Source organism: Rana temporaria, chromosome 13 (genome assembly GCF_905171775.1).
Source record: "Rana temporaria chromosome 13, aRanTem1.1, whole genome shotgun sequence".
NCBI lineage: Eukaryota > Metazoa > Chordata > Amphibia > Anura > Ranidae > Rana > Rana temporaria.
In genome coordinates, this window is record NC_053501.1 from 49,539,239 (window position 1) to 49,559,475 (window position 20,237).

The following is a 20,237-nucleotide window of genomic DNA, read 5'->3' on the forward strand; positions in this document are numbered from 1 at the left end:
TTACAGAACATGTCCGCAACTTTTGAAGATTTTTTTTTTTTTTTAGTTTTTTTTATTGCGAAGCAAACAACAAATAGGACAAAATAACAGAAAAAGTCAATGTGCATAATTCACTCCCTAAAGTCAATACTTTGTAGAGCCACCTTTTGCGGCTATCACAGCTCCAAGACGGTTTGGATAAGTCTCTATGAGTTTGCCACATCTTACCACTGGGATGTTTGCCCATTCCTCCTTGCAAAACTGCTCCAGCTCCTTCAGGTTGGAAGGTTTGCGCTTGTGAACAGCAATCTTTAAGTCTGACCACAGATTTTCTATTGGATTGAGGTCTGGGCTTTGACTAGGCCATTCCAACACATTTACATGTTTCCCCTTAAACCACTAGAGTTTTAGCTTTAGAAGTGTGTTTGAGGTCATTGTCCTGCTGGAAGGTGAACCTCCATCCTAGCCTCAAATCACACACAGAGTGGTACAGGGTTTGCTCAAGAATATCCCTGTATTTAGCATCATCCATCTTTCCCTCAACTCTGACCAGTTTCCCAGTCCTGACTGCTGAAAAACATCCCCACAGCATGATGCTGCCACCACCACGTTTCACTGTGGCGATTGTGTTCTTTAGGTGATGTGATGTGTTGGGTTTGCGCCAGACATAACGTTTTCCAAAGTTCCAAAAAGTAAAATTTTAGACTCATCAGACCAGAGCACCTTCCTCCATACATTTCGGGAGTCTCCCACATACCTTTTCACAAACTCAAAACATGCTTTTTTATTTTTTGTTAGAAGTAGTGGCTTGCTTCTGGCCACTCTGCCATAAAGCAGCTCCTCCAGGGTTAATTTGGTTCTCTGTGCTGCCTCCTTGTCCAGTCCATGAGTTTTGGTGTGGCTGTCTCTTGGCAGGTTTGCTGTTGTGCCATGTTCTTTCCATTTGGTTATGATAGATTTGATGGTGCTCCTAGGAATCATCAAAGATTTGGTTATTTTTTTTATTTTTTTATAAGCTAACCCTGACTTGTACTTCTCAAACACATTGTTCCTTACTTGTTTGGAGAGTTCCTTGGTCTTCATGGCAGTGTCATTCCAGGTAATACTCTACAGGGGTTGGATCTTGACTTTTCTACAATCCCAGACAGGATTAGTATTGGTTTTAAACCCTTACATACCCAGTGAATTGACTGGCCTCTGGTGATATACAGAGACAAAACAAATCGTCCTACATAAGTTGTACCTGTTTATCTGCAGTCTTCTCTTCATCTGTTCAAAGTCCAGACTTTCTGAAGCTTGTTCGAGCTTTCAGGCTGAGTTCACACTAGTGTGAATTGGGTGTGGGTTTCCCTGCATCCAATTTACATGACAGAAGATTGTGACCGGCTCTCAAACCGGTTCACACATCTCTGTGGCGACTGCGGAACAAATTGTACAGGGGTCCTGTGCATCTTTGGCTCTGAATTCAGGCCCGATTCATCCCTGAAACAGAGAACAGGGATGCACCGGACCCCTGCTGTGAGCCGCATCAGTATTAGGTGTGAACCCAGCCTCAGAGAACAGGGTGGAGAGCTAAAATGACACACTGTGCAGCTCAGTGAGGAGAGTGCTGAGCTGATTGGAGGGAAGGAACACTCCTCCCCTCATACAGGAACAGAGCTGTGGCTGTCAATCACAGGCTGTGTGCTGGAGATCCCTCCCCTGTCACCTTTTTTTTCCCTCCTTGGTGTAAGGAAAACATATATTTAATGTCAGCGGTTTACAACCACTTTAAGGTTGATGTACAGGGGTGTAGCTTACATGGTCCCACCTATACAACCTCCAGAGACTTATTGGGATCTCAATTTGGTTTTCTCAGTCATTCAAAGACCCCTTTTGAACTTATCAAGGATAGCCTGCATTAAGGTAAAAAAAAAGTCCTACTTGTGTGTGTCAATGGATGCTGAGGGGGCAACCACAAAAGAGGAACAGAGACTGTCAAAGAGGAGGTAAGCCACACTCTGTGCAATATCGTTGCACCGAGTAGGGAAGTATAACCTTCTTTTTGATTTAATAGGGAAAAAAATAGCCTTTAATATCACTTTACTCATGACCATTCTAAAGTAAATTAATGCATCATCCTAGGATGAAATATGTTACTAACAACACAGGTACATTTAAAAAAAACAAAAAAAAAAACACTGCAATTGAGCATAGAAAATTCAGTGTCGCTGAGAATTAAGACCTCTCTCGGTGATAAGTCTAAACTTACGTTTCTGGTTTTCACTTTTGTGGATGGAAGGGGAGGATGGGGATCGAGTCTCCTGGTCTCTGCTGTCTGTCCCTTCTTCATCGGCAAGGTGAGTGTGAGTGTAATGGTAGCTGAGTCCAGGTCTGTTCTTGTAGCGTTTTCCACAAACTACAAAATAATATAACGTTAGCTGTCACCAGGAACACAATACACAATTGGCACAGGTAAGCTGTCCAAAATATACATGTTCAGTTGAACCCATTTTAAAGAATTTTTTTTTTCTTTTTTAATTTTGAATCATTGATATTTATAAAAAACTTGTGTACTCCCTAGTACAAACCAGTGCACAGTGCAATACACCGCAAATTAGCACATAAAATACAGTGTTTGTGGTACAATCGGACTATAAGAATAAATAAAGGAAGAGGCCTGTGCCACAACCAGTGTTAATTTTGGCAGCAAATTTCGATTTAGTCTTAGGACTAAAATGGCATTTTAGTTTTAGTCCCGTTTTAGTCTTCTGTAATTGTTTTAGTCGACTAAATCTGCAGTACATTTTAGTCGACTAAAATGTCCTACGTTTTAGTCTACTAAAATCTCCAGCACATTTTAGTTGACTAAAACTCATTTTAGTAGTCTAAAATCTAATGAGTGTAATTAAATTGTAATTCATTAGTTAACATTTCTCTACAATTTCCAAACTCATATACTACTGGAGTGAAAAATCTAATATATTATTATTTATGTTATTGAGGTATGAACAGTGTTCCTTTTTGAAGTCAAATTTCAATCTAGTCTTAGTCTTGACTAAAATGGCATTTTAGTTTTAGGCCCCTTTCACATTTGTACGACTTGACCCACGATTTGTGATGGCATGACAAGTCGTTTCCCATGATTTTCAATGACAACCATTCATATTAGTAGGACTTCAAAGTTGTCCCTGCACTACTTTGGTCCGATTTTGATGCCACTTACACAGGCATTCCCTAAAATCGCGGCAAGATCGCGCCCGCAAAATCATGGTAAAATCGCGCGACTTTGAAGTCGCAGTAGTGTGAAAGGGGCCTAAGTCGTATTTTGGTCATCTCAATTGTTTGTCTCATTTTAGTCTACAAAAATAGTATTAATTTAGTCGACTAAAATGTTTTAGTCTACAAAATTAACACTGGCCGCAACACATTCAATCAAATATACTACACACTGTGCACTAAAGTTCATAAATTATTCCATGTTTCATATCTTATTAGCAGATGAAAATTAAGTTTTTCCATGGGTAATGGATTGACAGTACTGGCATTTGTTGTGGCCACATCTAAAACTCCCTTGATTTTGGGGCTCTTGTACAAGGTTGAAAAACTCTTCTGAACGCTGGAAGCTGACAGCTGGAAACCGAAGATGAAAAACTGCTGTTATCCCCAAAAGTAGGGACAAGGAGTAATGTTCCAAATCTTGGTGCAGTATTGCTAAAAGGAAGGAACAAATATGGTACTAAATAATAAAAATAAAAAAAACGTAATTTTTTCTGACTAAGTACGAGCAACTGGTACCCCCCATTCGTCTACATATTTTTCGTAAATTTTTTTTGCAATAAGCGCTTGATTGGTTTGCGCAAAAGTTATAGCGTTTATAAAATAGGGGATAGTTTTATGGCATTTTTCTTAATATTTTTTTTACTAGTAATGGCGATCAGCAATTTTTATCGGTACTGCGATATTATGGCGGACACTTCGGACACCTTTGACACAGATCAGTGCTATAAAAATGCATTGATTATTATAAAAATGCATTGATAACTATAAAAATGCTGCTGGCAGTGAAGGGGTTAACACTAGGGGGCGAGGAAGGGGTTAATCATGTTCCCTGGATGTGTTCTAACTGAAGGGGGGGTGGACTGACATGGGGAAATGACAAATCGCTGTTCATACATTGTATGAACAGACGATAGGTCATTTTCCCCCCTGACAGGACCAGGAGCTGTGTGTTTACACACAGCTCCCGGTTCTCGCTCTGTAACGAGCGATCGCAGGTGCCCAGCGGTGATGGCAACTGCCGGGCATGCGCGTCAGGGGCGCGCATGCGTGCCTCTGGCGGCGCGCGCCCCTATTGGCTGCTCAGCGAGATGACGTATGGAATAGTAGATGGGTTGGATCCGCGCTATGGAGAGCAAAAGTACAGCAGAAATTTAATGAAACAAACTGCTGCCCCTACTAATTTACTACCACCTGGGTGGAGTAAGAAGATGAAAGAAAGGAGGGAGGTGTAGGTTGGCGCTGAGAGGCAACCGCATGGTAGCCTTTAACTAGGCGTGTACCCAAAAATGATGAGGTGTAAACGTGAAATGTGTACCACACAATAAGTAAATAAAAGAAGATTTTTTTGGAGTAGATAAGTGTTGCACCCTCGGCTGGGAGTGTTTACTAATATTCCAGTGAATTCACGTGTGTATAAATAAAAGTAACAGACATATATACGGTATATATATATATATATATATATATATATATATATATATATATATATATATATATATATATTGTGTATATATATCTTGCTTTTGTTTTTCCATTTCTGAATTTTTGCTCTACACCTAGGCAAAGGGTTTTTTCTCGGTTTTCCATTTTTTCACGTTCCACCAACACCCGGCCGAGGGCCAAACACTTGGAAGGACGCACACATATTCATTCATCTTCAAATGTATTATTATTTTTAACACTTTTTTTGGCAAAGGTCGTTTGTCTGTTTTTTTTATTTATACACACGTGAATTCACGAGATGACGTATAGCTACGTGATCTCGTGATCTATGTGATCTCGCCCAGCAGAGCCGACCTGCCGTTATACGGCGGCTGGTCGGCAAGCAGTTAATGACCAGGCCATTTTTTGCGATACGGCACTGCGTCGCTTTAACCACTTAAGACTGGGACCAATATGCAGGTTAAGGACCTTGCCCCTTTTTGCGATTCGGCACTGCGTCGCTTTAACTGACAATTGCGCGGTCGTGCGACGTGGCTCCCAAACAAAATTGGCGTCCCTTTTTTCCTCACAAATATAGCTTTCTTTTGGTGGTATTTGATCACCTCTGCGGTTTTTATTTTTTGCGCTATAAACAAAAATAGAGCGAAAATTTTGAAAAAAATTCAATATTTTTTTTACTTTTTACTATAATAAATATCCCCAAAAAAGATATAAAAAAAAATGTTTTCCTCAGTTTAGGCCGATACATATTCTTCTACCTATTTTTTGTGGAAAAAAATCGCTATAAGTGTTTAACGATTGGTTTGCTTAAAATTTATAGCGTTACAAAATAGGGGATAGTTTTATGGCATTTTTATTATTTTATTTTTTTACTACTAATGGCAGCGATCAGCGATTTTTTTTTCGTGACTGCGACATTATGGCGGACACATCGGACAATTTTTTTTTTTTTTTTTAGGCAGGTGTCCCATTGGCTCAAACACATCCAAGTTGTGTCACATCGGACAATTTTGACACATTTTTGGGACCATTGTCATTTTCACAGCAAAATGTGCTATAAAAATGCATTGATTACTGTGAAAATGACAAATGCAGTTTAGCAGTTAACTCCTACAGCGCCCCCTAGTGGTTAACTGTGACCACATATGTGTTTCTAACTGTAGGGGTCGGACGTGTGACGTCATTGATCGTCTTTCCCTATATCAGAGAACAGGCGATCACTGACGGTGCCACTGTAAAGAACGGGGAAGTTGTGTTTACACACACACCTCTCCCTGTTCTTCAGCTCCTGTGACCGATCGCGGGACACCGGCGGCGATTGGACCCGCGGTGACGGAGCTTCGGACTGGGCCATTCTGCCGACGTATATGTGCTGGAGGCGGTCTTTAAGTGGTTAACTGACAATTGCGACTCTGTACCTAAACAAAATTTATGTCCTTTTTGTTCCCACATATTGAGCTTTCTTTTGGTGGTATTTGGTCACCTTGCATTTTTTTTACTTTCTGTTAAAATGCATATCCAAAAAAATATATCTAAAAAAAAATGTATTCGTTTAGGCGAATATGAATCTGCTTTTTTATTCTTCTGTGTTTTTTTAGGTCACAGATATGATTTTTTTGACTTTTTTCATCATCTGATTCATGAGCCCTCTTTTTTGAAAAGTCATCCAGCCTTTAATATATGAGGACCCATTTTGTCATTTTTCACTTACGTGATTTATGGACCTTTATTTTTCTGGGAAACAATCAATGTTTTTTCTTTTCACTAACATATGAGGATTGTTTATTTTGTTAATTGTCATATTATTTATCTTCACTGATTCGTATATGCACATTGTTTATGAGGTTTTAGCGCAATTCTTTTTCTTTTCCAATTCTTTTCCGAATATGTATTCGTCTACATATTTTTGGTAAAAAAAAAAAATCGCAATAAGCGTATATTGATTGGTTTGCGCAAAAGTTGTAGCATCTACGAACTAGATTTATGGACTTTTATTTATTTTTATTGTTTTTACAGGTAATGGCGGCGACCAGCGATTTTTAGTGGGACGGCAACATTGTGGTGGACAAATTTGACCCCAAGTGACACTTTTTGGGGACCAGTGACATTATCACAGTGATCAGTGCTAAAAAAAAAAAAAAAAAAAAATGCACTGATCAATGTAGAAATTACACTGGCAGGGAAGGGGTTAACACTAGGTGCGATCAGGGGGGTTAACTGTGTTCCCTGGGTGTGTTCTGTGTGGGGGATGGGCTAACTGGGACAAGACAGAGATCGCTGTTCCTGATCCCTAGGAACAGCAGATCTTAGTATTGTCCCATGTCAGAATGGGGATCCGCCTTGTTCTGCCTCTCTGTACCGCGGTCACAGGTGGTCGGCGGACATTGAGTCTGCCAGATCCATGGGGTGTGCTCCTGCCCACACTATCACATGCACAGGCCGATGAACTGGTATATTATATTATATATACAAACACACACCAGCCATAACTATGTGGCCGTCGCCAGGTGAAGTGAATAACCTTGATTTATCTCATTACAATGGCATCTGTGGGTGGGGATATATTAAGCAGAAGTGATATGTTGTCCCCGAAGTTGATGTGTTGAAAGCATAAATAAAATTAGGCAAGCATCAAGATTTGAGCAGCTTTGACAAGGACCTAATTGTTATGCACACAACAGAAAACAAAAATGCCCTTGGGACTTTTAAAGAGCACACCTCAAGTAAAAGATATAAATGATTTATTTAACAAACATTTAAAAACAACAAAATTGATACAAAAAAAACAACATATTAAATGTTTACATATAAATCAATATTGCATTTTTGTCATAGACCTTTCAATGAGATCTGATTGTGTCATGCAGATAACTGTCAGTAGTCTAGGATGACTGTGCTAGGTCTCGATGCATTTCGCAAGAGGAGTCTCGCGTCTTCGGGGAGAAGCACAGGTACAGTAGGTGTTTGTGATATTGTGTTTTTAGCACGACAGCATCGCGCTGATTCTCGGCGACATGGTGCCGAGATCTCGCCGACATCTCGCACTCACTGGAATAGTGACAGCACATCCCAGCAAGCGCGTAATAGAAGCGACGGGAGATCCGACTTGGATTCCCGCCAATTCTACACGTGTGCAGCGTTTGTTATGAATCCTGAGGGGGAAGTCCCCGCCGGATTTTAAATAAAAATCTGGCATGGGTTCCCCCCTCAGGAGCATACCGGGCCCTTAGGTCTGTTATGGGTTGTAAGGAGAGCCCCCCTACGCCGAAAAAAACGGCGTAGGAGGTCCCCCTACAATCCATACCAGACCCGTATCCAAAGCACGCTACCTGGCCGTACCAGGCTGCATGCCCTCAACATGGGGGGGTTGGGTGCTCTGGGGCAGGGGGGCGCACTGCGGCCCCCCCACCTCAGAGCACCCTGTCCCCATGTTGATGAGGACAGGGCCCCTTCCCGACAACCCTGGCCGTTGGTTGTCGGGGTATGCGGGCGGCAGGCTTATCGGAATCTGGGAGCCCCCTTTAATAAGGGCTTTGTCTCTATCGCGGCAAGCCAGCTCGGCGCTGGCTCCCGCGATGGGGCTCGTAGGTGCTCAATCTCGCCGAGAAAGGGAGCGAGATTGACACAATATCGCGTGCACCTACTGTAGATGCCTGGAGATCAAAGGTATAAATAAATAAGTATAAAATTACCCTACTAGCTGGTATGAATGAGTCTTTTTGAAAATCAAAAAGTGTATAAATGGGTATTTAAACACTTGACCACTGGGCACTTAAACCCCCTTCCTAACCAGATCAATTTTCAGCTTTCGGTGCTCTTACAATTTGAATGACAATTACTCAGTCATACAACATTGTACCCATATGACATTTTTGTCCTTTTTTTCACACAAATAGCTTTCTTTTGGTGGTATTTGATCACCTCTGGGTTTTTTTATTTTTTGCGCTATCAAAGAAAAAAGACTGAAAATTCTGTAAAAATAAATACATTTTTCTCGTTTGTCATATTTCTCTCACACAGCATATGCATACCACAAATTACACCTCAAAACACATTCTGCTATTACTCCCGAGTATGGTGATACCACATGTGTGAGACTTTTACATAGCGTGGCCACATACAGAGGCCCAACATGCAGGGAGCACCATCAGGCGTTCTGGAGAACCCAGGCCAATTCTGACATTTTTCTCCTGTAAAAATCATCATTTATTTGCTAGAAAATTACATAGAACCCCAAAACATTATATATGTTTTTTTTAGCAAAGACCCTAGAGAATACAATGGCGGTCATTACAACTTTTTATCTCGCACAGTATTTGCGCAGCAATTTTTCTAACGCGTTTTGTGCTTAAAAGTAACACAAAATAGTAAAGGTAGCCCAATGTTTTTGTATAATGTGAAAGATGAAGTTACGCCGAGTAAATAGATACCCAACATGTCACCCTTCAAAATTGCACAAGCTCGTGGAATGGTGCCAAACTTCGCTACCTAAAAATCCCCATAGGCGATGCTTTAATTTTTTTTACTGGTTACATTTTTTAGTTACTGAGAAGGTCTAGGGACAAAATTATTGCTCTCGCTCTAACGTTCGCAGAGATACCCCATGTGTGGTTTGAACATCGTTTTCATATGTGGGCGGGACTTAAGTGTGTGTTCGCTTCTGCATGCAAGCACACAGGAACAGGGGCACTTGAACAATAAAATGTTTTTTTTTTTACTTTATTTATTTTAGTTTGACACTTTTTTCCCCCAAAAATAAATTTTTGATCACTTTTATTCCTATTATATGGAATGTAAACATCCCTTGTAATATGAATATAGCATGACAGGTCCTCTTTACAGTGAGATGTGGGCTCAATAAGACCCCACATCTCACCTCTAGGCTGGTAAGCCTGAAATAAAATAAAAAAATGATCCTGGCTTCGATCGTAGCGCTATTGTTGGCAGGGTATTGCGGAGTATTGGCAGGGTATTGCAGAGTATTGGCAGGGTATTGCAGAGTATTGGCAGGGTATTGCGGAGTATTGGCAGGGTATTGCGGAGTATTGGCAGGGTATTGCGGAGTATTGGCAGAGTATTGCACAGGGGTATTGGCAGAGTATTGCACAGGGGTATTGGCAGAGTATTGCACAGGGGTATTGGCAGAGTATTGCACAGGGGTATTGGCAGAGTATTGCACAGGGGTATTGGCAGAGTATTGCGCAGGGAGGGATGGATGGCTGGATCTGTGACTGCAGTTGTCACAAATCCAGCCCGCAGCACAGTGCTGCTGCCTCCGCTTTCTCCCCCTCCCCTCTCACACTGTACCGATCGGTACAGAGAGGGGAGGGAGGAACCGGCGTCATCACATGACACCGGTTTGTTTACAATTGATCGCTCCGCCATTGGACGGAGTGATCACGTGGTAAACAGCCGCTATTAGTGGCAATTTACTGCGATCCGTAATGCGCCGGGTCTTCTAGACCCGACGGTCACGGATGATTCCAGGAGCGCGCCGTTCTGGGACGTCCTCCCAGAACAACTCGACCGCGCTGTAGCCGTCTTTCGGCTATGGCGCGGTTGTCAAGAGGTTAAACAAATGGGTATGATATGCTATACTTATTTAAAAAAAAATGTAATAAACTGTCCGTAAGAATGAATGGATGAAAGCATACACTGCCAACCATGCGACAAAGCTGAGCTCACCCCCGGGAACTGTGGAAGGGTGGGGAGATGGAACCAGTGGGAAACCACAAAACCCGGAACCGGAGCGGAAGACGTATGTCCCAAACTGGGAAGGCCCACACATGTCCAATCAAGAAAAATGAACCATGAAATGAAAACCTGGCGTAATAAAAGTGAACAATTCAATGGTGAAAAATGCTTAACTGTTGTGTGATAAATGCTGGTATGTTCACATATACAGGCTAATGTGATTGATAGTTTAGTAGATCAATTTATTTCCAAAAACAAGGAAATGAGAATAAGTGTGTGTGAGGAAAAATACTTTGTGCATATGTATAATATATGCACACCACGTATGTAGTTTATATACTTGAATGTCCGTGAAAACTCCTTTATGAAGGCCGCACAAAGAGACAACTCAAAGTAAGGATTGCAGAGCATGTTGCGAATATAAAAATTGGTTATAAAGACCACAACGTCTCTTTGCATTTTAAACTACATCATGACAAGAACCCAGCAGGCCTCAGATTTTGGGGGGCAGACCATCTCAAACCATCTTGGAGGGGGTGTAACCGTGTGAGAGAACTGTCTAAACTCGAGTCCGAATGGTTATATTCTGTCGACACCCTTGCCCCTAAGGGGTTAAATGTCGACTTAGACATTAACTGCTTCATCAGTGACTACTAATTACCTCTCCTTTATATCTACCTCATATTTTATATATATATTTTATAAAATTCTTTATATATTTATATAATTTTATGAAGTTATTAATATAAATAACATTATCCTTCCAAACCTCTTTATTGGATGTCTTGGCTTATCCTAGCTTCCAACTTTTTCATATATATGTACACATAATTATCAGTGTATTTGTATTAATTTTAATTAATTTTTTACTACATGTAATACTGAAATGTACAATATGGAAATGCCTATGTTATTTTGGATTACTACCACAGCTGTTTATATGCAGTCTTCGATATACGGTTTAAATTATTTTATGTTAGTTTCATATTCGTTTACACACATATATGTGGAAAACAACTGTGCTTGTTCCACATATTATGTGACAGATGCATGCTCGCAGCAGTATGGATTATAACTGCGGGCTATTTATCTTTGTCTTCTGTGTTTTTATAATATATTTATTGTTTCTATTTGGTTTTCTTTGACCCCAGAAGCATTCTATTATTTAATTACTCCCGCTATCTCTGATAGCATTAACATGGATCTAGCTGCCGGGATCGAGAGTGTTTCACTATGCTTTCCCTCGTCCTGAGACAGTTTGTGCAGTTCTAGGATTGTGACATGCCTATTCGCTGTTATCCCCAATCCTGTGCTGTATTGGTCTACCCTGTTTAGGGATTGACCAATGGAGGTGCTCTGTGTGCATCTTTCTGTCCAATCAGCAAACGGGAGGGTTGGTATAACCAGCATGTCTATGCCGAATAGCCGCGCCCTCTGTAGAAGTCAATTGGATGATGAAACCGGTCAGGGCGGGACTATTACAGCGTTCTGGAAACCGGAAGTGACGAGTGCGCTCCACCGGTGGTTTACTCAGACCAGGAAGGAAGATCAGCGTTGTAGCAACGACACGCAAGCTTCTGGGGCCTCAGAAATACTAGGGTTGTCCCGATACCACTTTTTTAGGACTGAGTACAAGTACCGATACTTTTTTTCAAGTAGTCGCCGATACCGAATACCGATACTTTTTTTTAAATGTGTCCCCAAATGCAGCCATGTCTCCCCACAAATGCAGCCATGTCTCCCCACAAATGCAGCCATGTCTCCCCACAAATGCAGCCATGTCTCCCCACAAATGCAGCCATGTCCCCCCCATATCCAGCCATGTACCCCCCATATCCAGCCATGTCCCCCCCATATGCAGCCATGTCCCCCCCATATGCAGCCATGTCCCCCCCATATGCAGCCATGTCCCCCCCATATGCAGCCATGTCCCCCCCATATGCAGCCATGTCCCCCCCATATGCAGCCATGTCTCCCCCCATGCAGCATGTCTCCCCCCATTTAGCCATGTCTCCCCCCCATGCAGCATGTCTCCCCCATGTAGCCATGTCTCGCCCCCATGCAGCATGTCTCCCCCCATGCAGCCATGTCTCCCCCCCATGCAGCATGTCTCCCCCCATGCAGCATGTCTCCCCCCCCCCATGCAGCATGTCTCCCCCCCCATGCAGCATGTCCCCCCCCCCATGCAGAATGTCTCCCCCCCATGCAGAATGTCTCCCCCCCATGCAGCATGTCTCCCCCATGTAGCCATGTCTCCCCCCCATGTAGCCATGTCTCCCCCCATGCAGCCATGTCTCCCCCCCCATGCAGCATGTCTCCCCCCATTTAGCCATGTCTCCCCCCCATGCAGCATGTCTCCCCCATGTAGCCATGTCTCCCCCCCATGCAGCATGTCTCCCCCATGTAGCCATGTCTCCCCCCCATGCAGCATGTCTCCCCCATGTAGCCATGTCTCCCCCCCATGCAGCATGTCTCCCCCATGTAGCCATGTCTCCCCCCCCCCCATGCAGCATTTCTCCCCCATGTAGCCATGTCTCCCCCCCCATGCAGCATTTCTCCCCCATGTAGCCATGTCTCCCCCCCCCATGCAGCATTTCTCCCCCATGTAGCCATGTCTCCCCCCCATGCAGCATGTCTCCCCCATGTAGCCATGTCTCCCCCCCATGCAGCATTTCTCCCCCATGTAGCCATGTCTCCCCCATGTCTCCCCCCCCATGCAGCATGTCTCCCCCATGTAGCCATGTCTCCCCCCATGTAGCCATGTCTCCCCCCCCATGCAGCATGTCTCCCCCCCATGCAGCATTTCTCCCCCATGTAGCCATGTCTCCCCCCCATGCAGCATGTCTCCCCCATGTAGCCATGTCTCCCCCCACCATGCAGCATTTCGCCCCCATGCAGCATGTCTCCCCCATGTAGCCAGCGATGTCTCCCCCATGTAGCCAGCGATGTCTCCCCCATGTAGCCAGCGATGTCTCCCCCCATGTAGCCAGCGATGTCTCCCCCCATGTAGCCAGCGATGTCTCCCCCCATGTAGCCAGCGATGTCTCCCCCCATGTAGCCAGCGATGTCTCCCCCCCCTATGTAGCCAGCGATGTCTCCCCCCCCTATGTAGCCAGCGATGCCCCCCCCCCCTATGTAGCCAGCGATGTCTCCCCCCCCTATGTAGCCAGCGATGTCTCCCCCCATGTAGCCAGCGATGTCTCCCCCCATGTAGCCAGCGATGTCTCCCCCCATGTAGCCAGCGATGTCTCCCCCCCCTATGTAGCCAGCGATGTCTCCCCCCCCTATGTAGCCAGCGATGTCTCCCCCCCCTATGTAGCCAGCGATGTCTCCCCCCCCTATGTAGCCAGCGATGTCTCCCCCCATGTAGCCAGCCATGTCCCGCTTACCTGTCCTGCGTCCCCGCTACCGCCGACAGTCAGTGTAATACGCGCGCCGTTCCATTACAGCTTTGAATAGCTGTAATGATTGGCGCTGCGTATAGACACTCCCCCTCGCTCGGGATTGGACAGTTCACCCGAGCAAGGGGGAGTGTCTATACGCGGCGCCAATCATTACAGCTATTCAAAGCTGTAATGGAACGGCGCGCGTATTACACAGTCAGTCGGCGGTAGCGGGGATGCGGCGTAACGGCATTGGCGGCGGCGAAGTATTCTATTCTGGTATCGGGGGTATTTGCGGGAGTACGAGTACTCCCGCAAATACTCGGAATCGGTACCGATACTAGTATCGGGACATCCCTAAGAAATACCATTCGGAAGTCACTCTTACTTTTATGCTCATCACCTGTTTATTGACGGTATGTGCATTTGGAGCGGGGGTTTTACTGACTGTGTCAAAGGGGGTACTTTTTTACTATTAAAAGCAGGATTACACTATGTTGGTGCCTTCTTGTCTTTATATATGTATATGGAGTATTAACCCACGCTGACCCCAGCAATGCTGACAGATGTTCCAGTAAAAGTTACCGCTTAAGGCTTATGTTTATTGGCCCTCTGGTGAGTTTGTACCCCGAAGGGGAGTGTGCCTCACTTGTGGTGAAGATTGGGAGAGGTGTAGGATCCATCACATACCTATCATTAGAAGCACCCATCACTGTAGAAAATCCTTGTTGCATCGTCATCACTTTAATGCCTTTATGCAGTTGGGCATTTAACCAACCCATATCAGCGCTGTTTTATCATTTGGTACTTTGTTAATGTGTATAATATCATGACAATATAATATATTATATTAAACACCCCTATGTGTGGTTATTGTGAATAAACATTCCACATATATATTGTAAGATTGGGGGATCATACTCCAACGGTAGATGCGTTTTTCAGTGAGACGCCAATCCGGAGCTGAGTTTTAAGGGCCTGGTAGCCCACTTTTATTTAAAAGAAAAGTTCAAAGTTCACAAGAAACAAAAGCAGCCCTCGCAGGGGGGTTTCATAATTTCTGTATCTTGCAAAGAAAATCAACAGTCGCACACAGCATTTGATTCGCACACAGCGACTTGTCCTCTTGACACACGGCTTCTAATTCGCACACAGCGTCTAGCTTACATCTTTCTGCTCCAACAGTCATCACCTCTGCCTCCTGCAGAGATGCATCCACTCTGTCTTCTCTCACAGAGCTTTTTGGGAGTCACCTGACTCCTTAGCACAGACCTCCTGTCTGTAGGGTGGGGGCCTGAATGCTGTTTAGATCAGCCTTAAAAAGCCCAAACCACAGCTGACCAATTAACTTGTGTTTGTCTCTCCCAAAATATGGCAAAAACCTGCCATTATTCAGGTAAGACAGACCCAAACCACCACATACCCTCCCCCTCTGTTTCGAACCGGAGGGAGGAACACACAGACCCATCATCACAAATGGGTCACCTCTGGGCCAACCATTGGCTGCACAGGCCCATTTTTTCCGGGTCTGTTTCCACCAACACTTCGCCATGGCGCCTTTGTGCCAACTATAAGCAGCAGGAGTCTTAATCTGCCTAACCCTTCCTCTAAAGGGGCACTCTACCCAGCTCTTCTTCCGGGTGTGCTTCCACCAGCACTTCTTCCTAAACCATGGGCTCTTACAAATCCCTCTATCCCTTCTATCTTCTGGCCTCAGAATCCCTCTTTTCCCTCCCATGGACCTACACTCCTGGGACTGTTGGGGACCTACTTCTATGGGATCTGTCAGGAACTGACCACTCTCACTACCTGACTCAACATTGTCAATGGGACCTCTGGTCCCCTTGTTTGTTAGGACAAGTGTGTATCTTTCCAACTTCCCTCAGTCCTGTCTCTTGTGTCTCAGCTGGCGTTGCTTGACATCCCACAGTTGTTGGTGAGCATGTACTTATATTATTTACGTCTTGTTTTTTCTTTATATGAGTTTACTAATGAATTACATGAATATATATTGTATACCCTGTAAAAAAGTATATGTAACTAATTTACGTTTGTTTACATATTATCAGGTAAGAGTGTGTCATAGATGACTGCTGCGCCCAGAAGACGCTTTGTGCGAAACATGTCGGCGACCAGCTGTTCCATTCATCTAATTCTTGTCGCATCTTATCTGTCACAGGGCAATCAATGATCTCAGTCATTGTATTTTTTATATATTTTGTTTTCATGTATTTATAATAAATTTTGATATTTTTCTATATATTCTTCTATACCTGGTATCATTTGCTCACCTATTCATGACACGACACACGACAAAGTCCTAGATTACTGATACGGTTTCATTACCTATTCAGTTCTTTCTCTGTTCTCATATTTGTTAGGACAGAGTCTATGGAGGGACCACCTACAGGCAAGCAGTTACTCCCTATGGGACAGTCCCGCAGTTTCACATCGCCCCCTGTTGTCCAACACTCCAATAACAATTGTCCTACCAACACACATTTTTCCACACCAATCTCTTTAACCACTTCTGTGTCCATTGGTACCTCAACCAATAGCTCAGAATTGTCTGACAGTGCTCTACAGTGCTTCTCATACACTTTGTTACAGATATCATTACCGTTATTTCCTATCAAAGTGTCTCCGGGTACCTCAAACTGTACCTCTCTGAGAGTGATGGACTGAATTCCCACTACTGCCACGTCCATTCCAAGCCCTTCCTTTTCATGAGGTCTAGAGGGTGAGACAGTACGCCCGCCATGTACCAACCACTGCTCAGCCGTACCTCGGACTGCACCCGTAGGAATACACTCCATCACATCAGCAGACGGAGAGACTTCCACTATGTCTATTACTTCTGATATCTCTAACAATTCCCCTGAGCGCCTTCCGCACCCAACCGCCGCTGGAAGCACTCTCGATGAGAACTGTGAGACAACTTTACACAAAATTAACCAACAGTAGAGCAACCAATTTTCATTAATATTGCTTAACAATGCCTGTACCACCTGTGTCCACCGATTGGTACTACGCAGTACCATGTCACCCTTCTGCTGTGGATACACGCAGGTGTACATTGGAAATATTGTCACCAATTCCAACAACATCTCAGTTATTTTTAAACATGTCACATCTAAACACAGAACTCTAGGAATTGTTCCTTTACTAACGATGTGGAGGGGCTCATTTGCTAAAGCGTGAGAGGCTGAGTCATTTAAAGAGACCTCTACCTCAGAGGAAACTGACAAAACTTGTGGCTTCCCTTGAGCACTGCAAATCGCATGTGCGACACTCATCCTCTCACTTTCAGCAACACTGAGCGATTCCAAATTGCTATCCATTACCATATCATTCTGAAGAGCAACATTCCTCATCTCTTTTGCTGAGGACAAAACTTCTGCCATGTATGCGCCCTTTTCAGATCCTTCCAACTGGAGAGGGTTAACTTCTGCAAAAGCCAATGCACCCGTGTCTACCGGCCCTGCAGTCTCTCCATTTTGCATAGCAGAATTTGTGTCCACCGCAAACACATTTTTAAACACAGCAGGCTGCAATAACATAACTTGACCACTGTGTGGCGCTTCATTAAACTCGTGAGGACTTTTTCTGTCAGCAGCGACAGACTGAAGTAACACATCACTACAAGCAAATTCAGACATTTCAGTTTTACCATTTTTCTCATCACGAAGGTCAAGTACCCTCTTATCCATCAGAGCGGCACGACCGTCGTCCCAGGCAACCTCTGGCTCCAACACACAGAGCTCCCTGGAGGTTTCTAAGGACACCTCTGCAACCTTACCTACTGTTGCTAAGGGAAATCGCATAACCTGTTTAGCGATCACCCCTACCTCATTACTAGTGAACACATCACCATAAGTGCATGTATCATCAACAACATCATCATCATTTATAAACATAGCAGTTCTATAACCTTTATCAGATTGACTTTTATCAGAACGCACGGCACCCTGCATGCGACTCAGCACATTAGCCTTCCTCTCTAACGGAACTATTTTGCCCACTAGGGCAGCTTCACAGTTGTCCTGGGAAACACCTTGCCTTACCAATACACTCTCCTTGGCGGTTTCCCTTGGCAACTCCGCAGCAGCTGTCTCTATCGCTAGGGAACATGACACACCAACTGTTTTGGTCACCCCTAACACATCTCCCTCAACATTCTGCTGGACTACCTTAGGTGCACCCATAGTCCATATGTCCATTTCAGACCTTGACCTTGCTGCAAGCAGGGCTTTACCCTGTGTCTCCCCACTGATCTGGGTAACACACTGCAGCAAGTCCATTTTTAAAACTTCTGCCGATGTCCTCACCGGACACACTTCACTTGAAACAGAAACTGCAACAGTCTTACCATACTCTGAAGTCGGCAAATCGATCTTCACTTGAGGGCATCGTCTCTCAGTTGCATATTCACTGGTGAACCCCTCCTGGTGGCCACAGGACGAAATTACAGCAGGCATCTCCCACTGTTTAACACCCCCTGCAGACACAACAGAAGACTTCTTGTTGCCAGGGGTGACTGAAAACACATCTGAAAGGGAACCTTGGTCCACCAACGAAGAGTTCCGCTGGCCCATGATACGATGAAACTCTCCTCTAAGAAGGATTTCCTCTTTAAACTTGCAATAGTCATCCTGGTCACTGTCCATCAAATGGTAAACCGACCGGTACTCCACCGGCAACAAGGTTTGCAGAAATTTTGGCCACCGGTCTCTAGGCCATTTCCCCCTTACGGCAACTTTTTCAAATTTTCCCAAGAAGTCTCCAACCTCCTCTGCTGGTAGCATGGGCTGCATGTAATCAGAGGCACAAATCATAGCACCTTGAACTGCATCTGACACCTTTTCTCCGGTTGCTAGCGGAAATGGTGCTCTCCTAGCTGCATGTTGCTGGCTCTCCGACACACATAGACTTCTCTCTCCATGAAGCAGCGTTGCTTTAAACTTGCCAGGACTCTCTGTAGGCAATATCTTTGTCTTGCGGTCCACTGACCTGACATCATAGGCGTTGCTATGGGCAACTGCACCCATCTGCTCACTCTTTACATTCAGAGCAGGCTTCTTATACCTTTGCTTTGTTGAAGCCTGGGACAAAGGGCATTTGGAAACTTCATGCCCCCACTCACTGCACTGCAAATAGCGCACTTGTTTCTTAATACTTTGCACATTAATAGCTGGCCGGCCTGCACCAGCGTTGCTAAGGGTAACAGCATGAACTTCCCCTTTATTTTGGTTCAGTGCAGCCAAGTGTCGCTTGCACCAATCCACTGCAGACTCAAACTTTGGTGGATTCTCTGCACTTGCAATCACCTGTGCACTCATTTCAACTGTGTTGCTAGGGACAACAGCATGAACTTTGACTTTGGCTTGGTTCAGCGCAGCCAAGTGCTTTTTGCATGATTCTGGGGCTTGTTCTGTCGGCAACAAACCCTCCAGCCACAAAGTCCTGTCTCTCATTTCAGCAAATATTGCTTTCTGTTTGCGATTTGACCTTCCCATCGCTGCAAACAGGGCAATGATTTATAACACAGTTCCTTTTAAAACACAGGAAAAAATGTTGGTGTACTTTCTACAAGACTTGCCAACAGCACACTTTCACACGCAGACTTCACTCTCTGCGATTCCACTTGAATTATCCATTCACTGGGCCTTCCCAAATGGATATGTCTTCTCAGGCCATGTGCAACACAGTCCATTAATTTAACTCCTGTGCAATGCAGTTCTCCTGACTGCCACACACAGCTAACAGAAGTTCACAGCAGAAAAACTTAACTTTTAACTGTTCATCATAGCATTGCTGCCAAAAACGCACGGTTGCTTTTTACTCACTGTTTGTTGGTATGCATGGATCTGGAACTCTTCCAAACTGCCCGCATTCTCCACCAGATGTAAGATTGGGGGATCATACTCCAACGGTAGATGCGTTTTTCAGTGAGACGCCAATCCGGAGCTGAGTTTTAAGGGCCTGGTAGCCCACTTTTATTTAAAAGAAAAGTTCAAAGTTCACAAGAAACAAAAGTAGCCCTCGCAGGGGGGTTTCATCATTTCTGTATCTTGCAAAGAAAATCAACAGTCGCACACAGCATTTGATTCGCACACAGCGACTTGTCCTCTTGACACACACGGCTTCTAATTCGCACACAGCGTCTAGCTTACATCTTTCTGCTCCAACAGTCATCACCTCTGCCTCCTGCAGAGATGCATCCACTCTGTCTTCTCTCACAGAGCTTTTTGGGAGTCACCTGACTCCTTAGCACAGACCTCCTGTCTGTAGGGTGGGGGCCTGAATGCTGTTTAGATCAGCCTTAAAAAGCCCAAACCACAGCTGACCAATTAACTTGTGTTTGTCTCTCCCAAAATATGGCAAAAACCTGCCATCATTCAGGTAAGACAGACCCAAACCACCACAATATATATATATATATTATACACATATACATACAGTGTATATATATATATA

At 44.3% G+C, this 20,237-nt stretch overlaps 2 protein-coding genes across 7 annotated transcripts in view; both read right to left on the bottom strand.

The window, feature by feature from the left end:
* DPF3 (double PHD fingers 3) overlaps positions 1-20,237 on the bottom strand; it is a 354,464-nt gene that overhangs the window by 77,356 nt on the left and 256,871 nt on the right. For all 6 annotated transcript variants that reach the window (XM_040333669.1, XM_040333670.1, XM_040333675.1 and 3 more), the window contains one exon: positions 2,231-2,377. In XM_040333669.1, coding sequence (XP_040189603.1) covers positions 2,231-2,377 — 147 coding nt within the window. The remainder of the gene's footprint in view (positions 1-2,230; positions 2,378-20,237) is intronic.
* LOC120921054 lies at positions 14,281-20,179 on the bottom strand. Its single transcript, XM_040333668.1, has 2 exons — positions 16,135-20,179; positions 14,281-15,608 (listed from the first exon to the last, which is right to left on the bottom strand). Exons 1-2 carry the CDS (start codon positions 19,274-19,276, stop codon positions 15,022-15,024), a joined length of 3,729 nt encoding a protein of 1,242 aa, XP_040189602.1. The 5' UTR covers positions 19,277-20,179; the 3' UTR covers positions 14,281-15,021.

Coding starts and splice junctions, on each gene's coding strand:
- LOC120921054 (XM_040333668.1), bottom strand. CDS start 19,276: ATGGGAAGGTCAAATCGCAAACAGAAAGCAATATTTGCTGAAATGAGA. Junction 15,609..16,134: donor CATAGACTCTGTCCTAACAA/ATATGAGAACAG, acceptor TTGTCCTAACAA/ACAAGGGGACCAGAGGTCCC.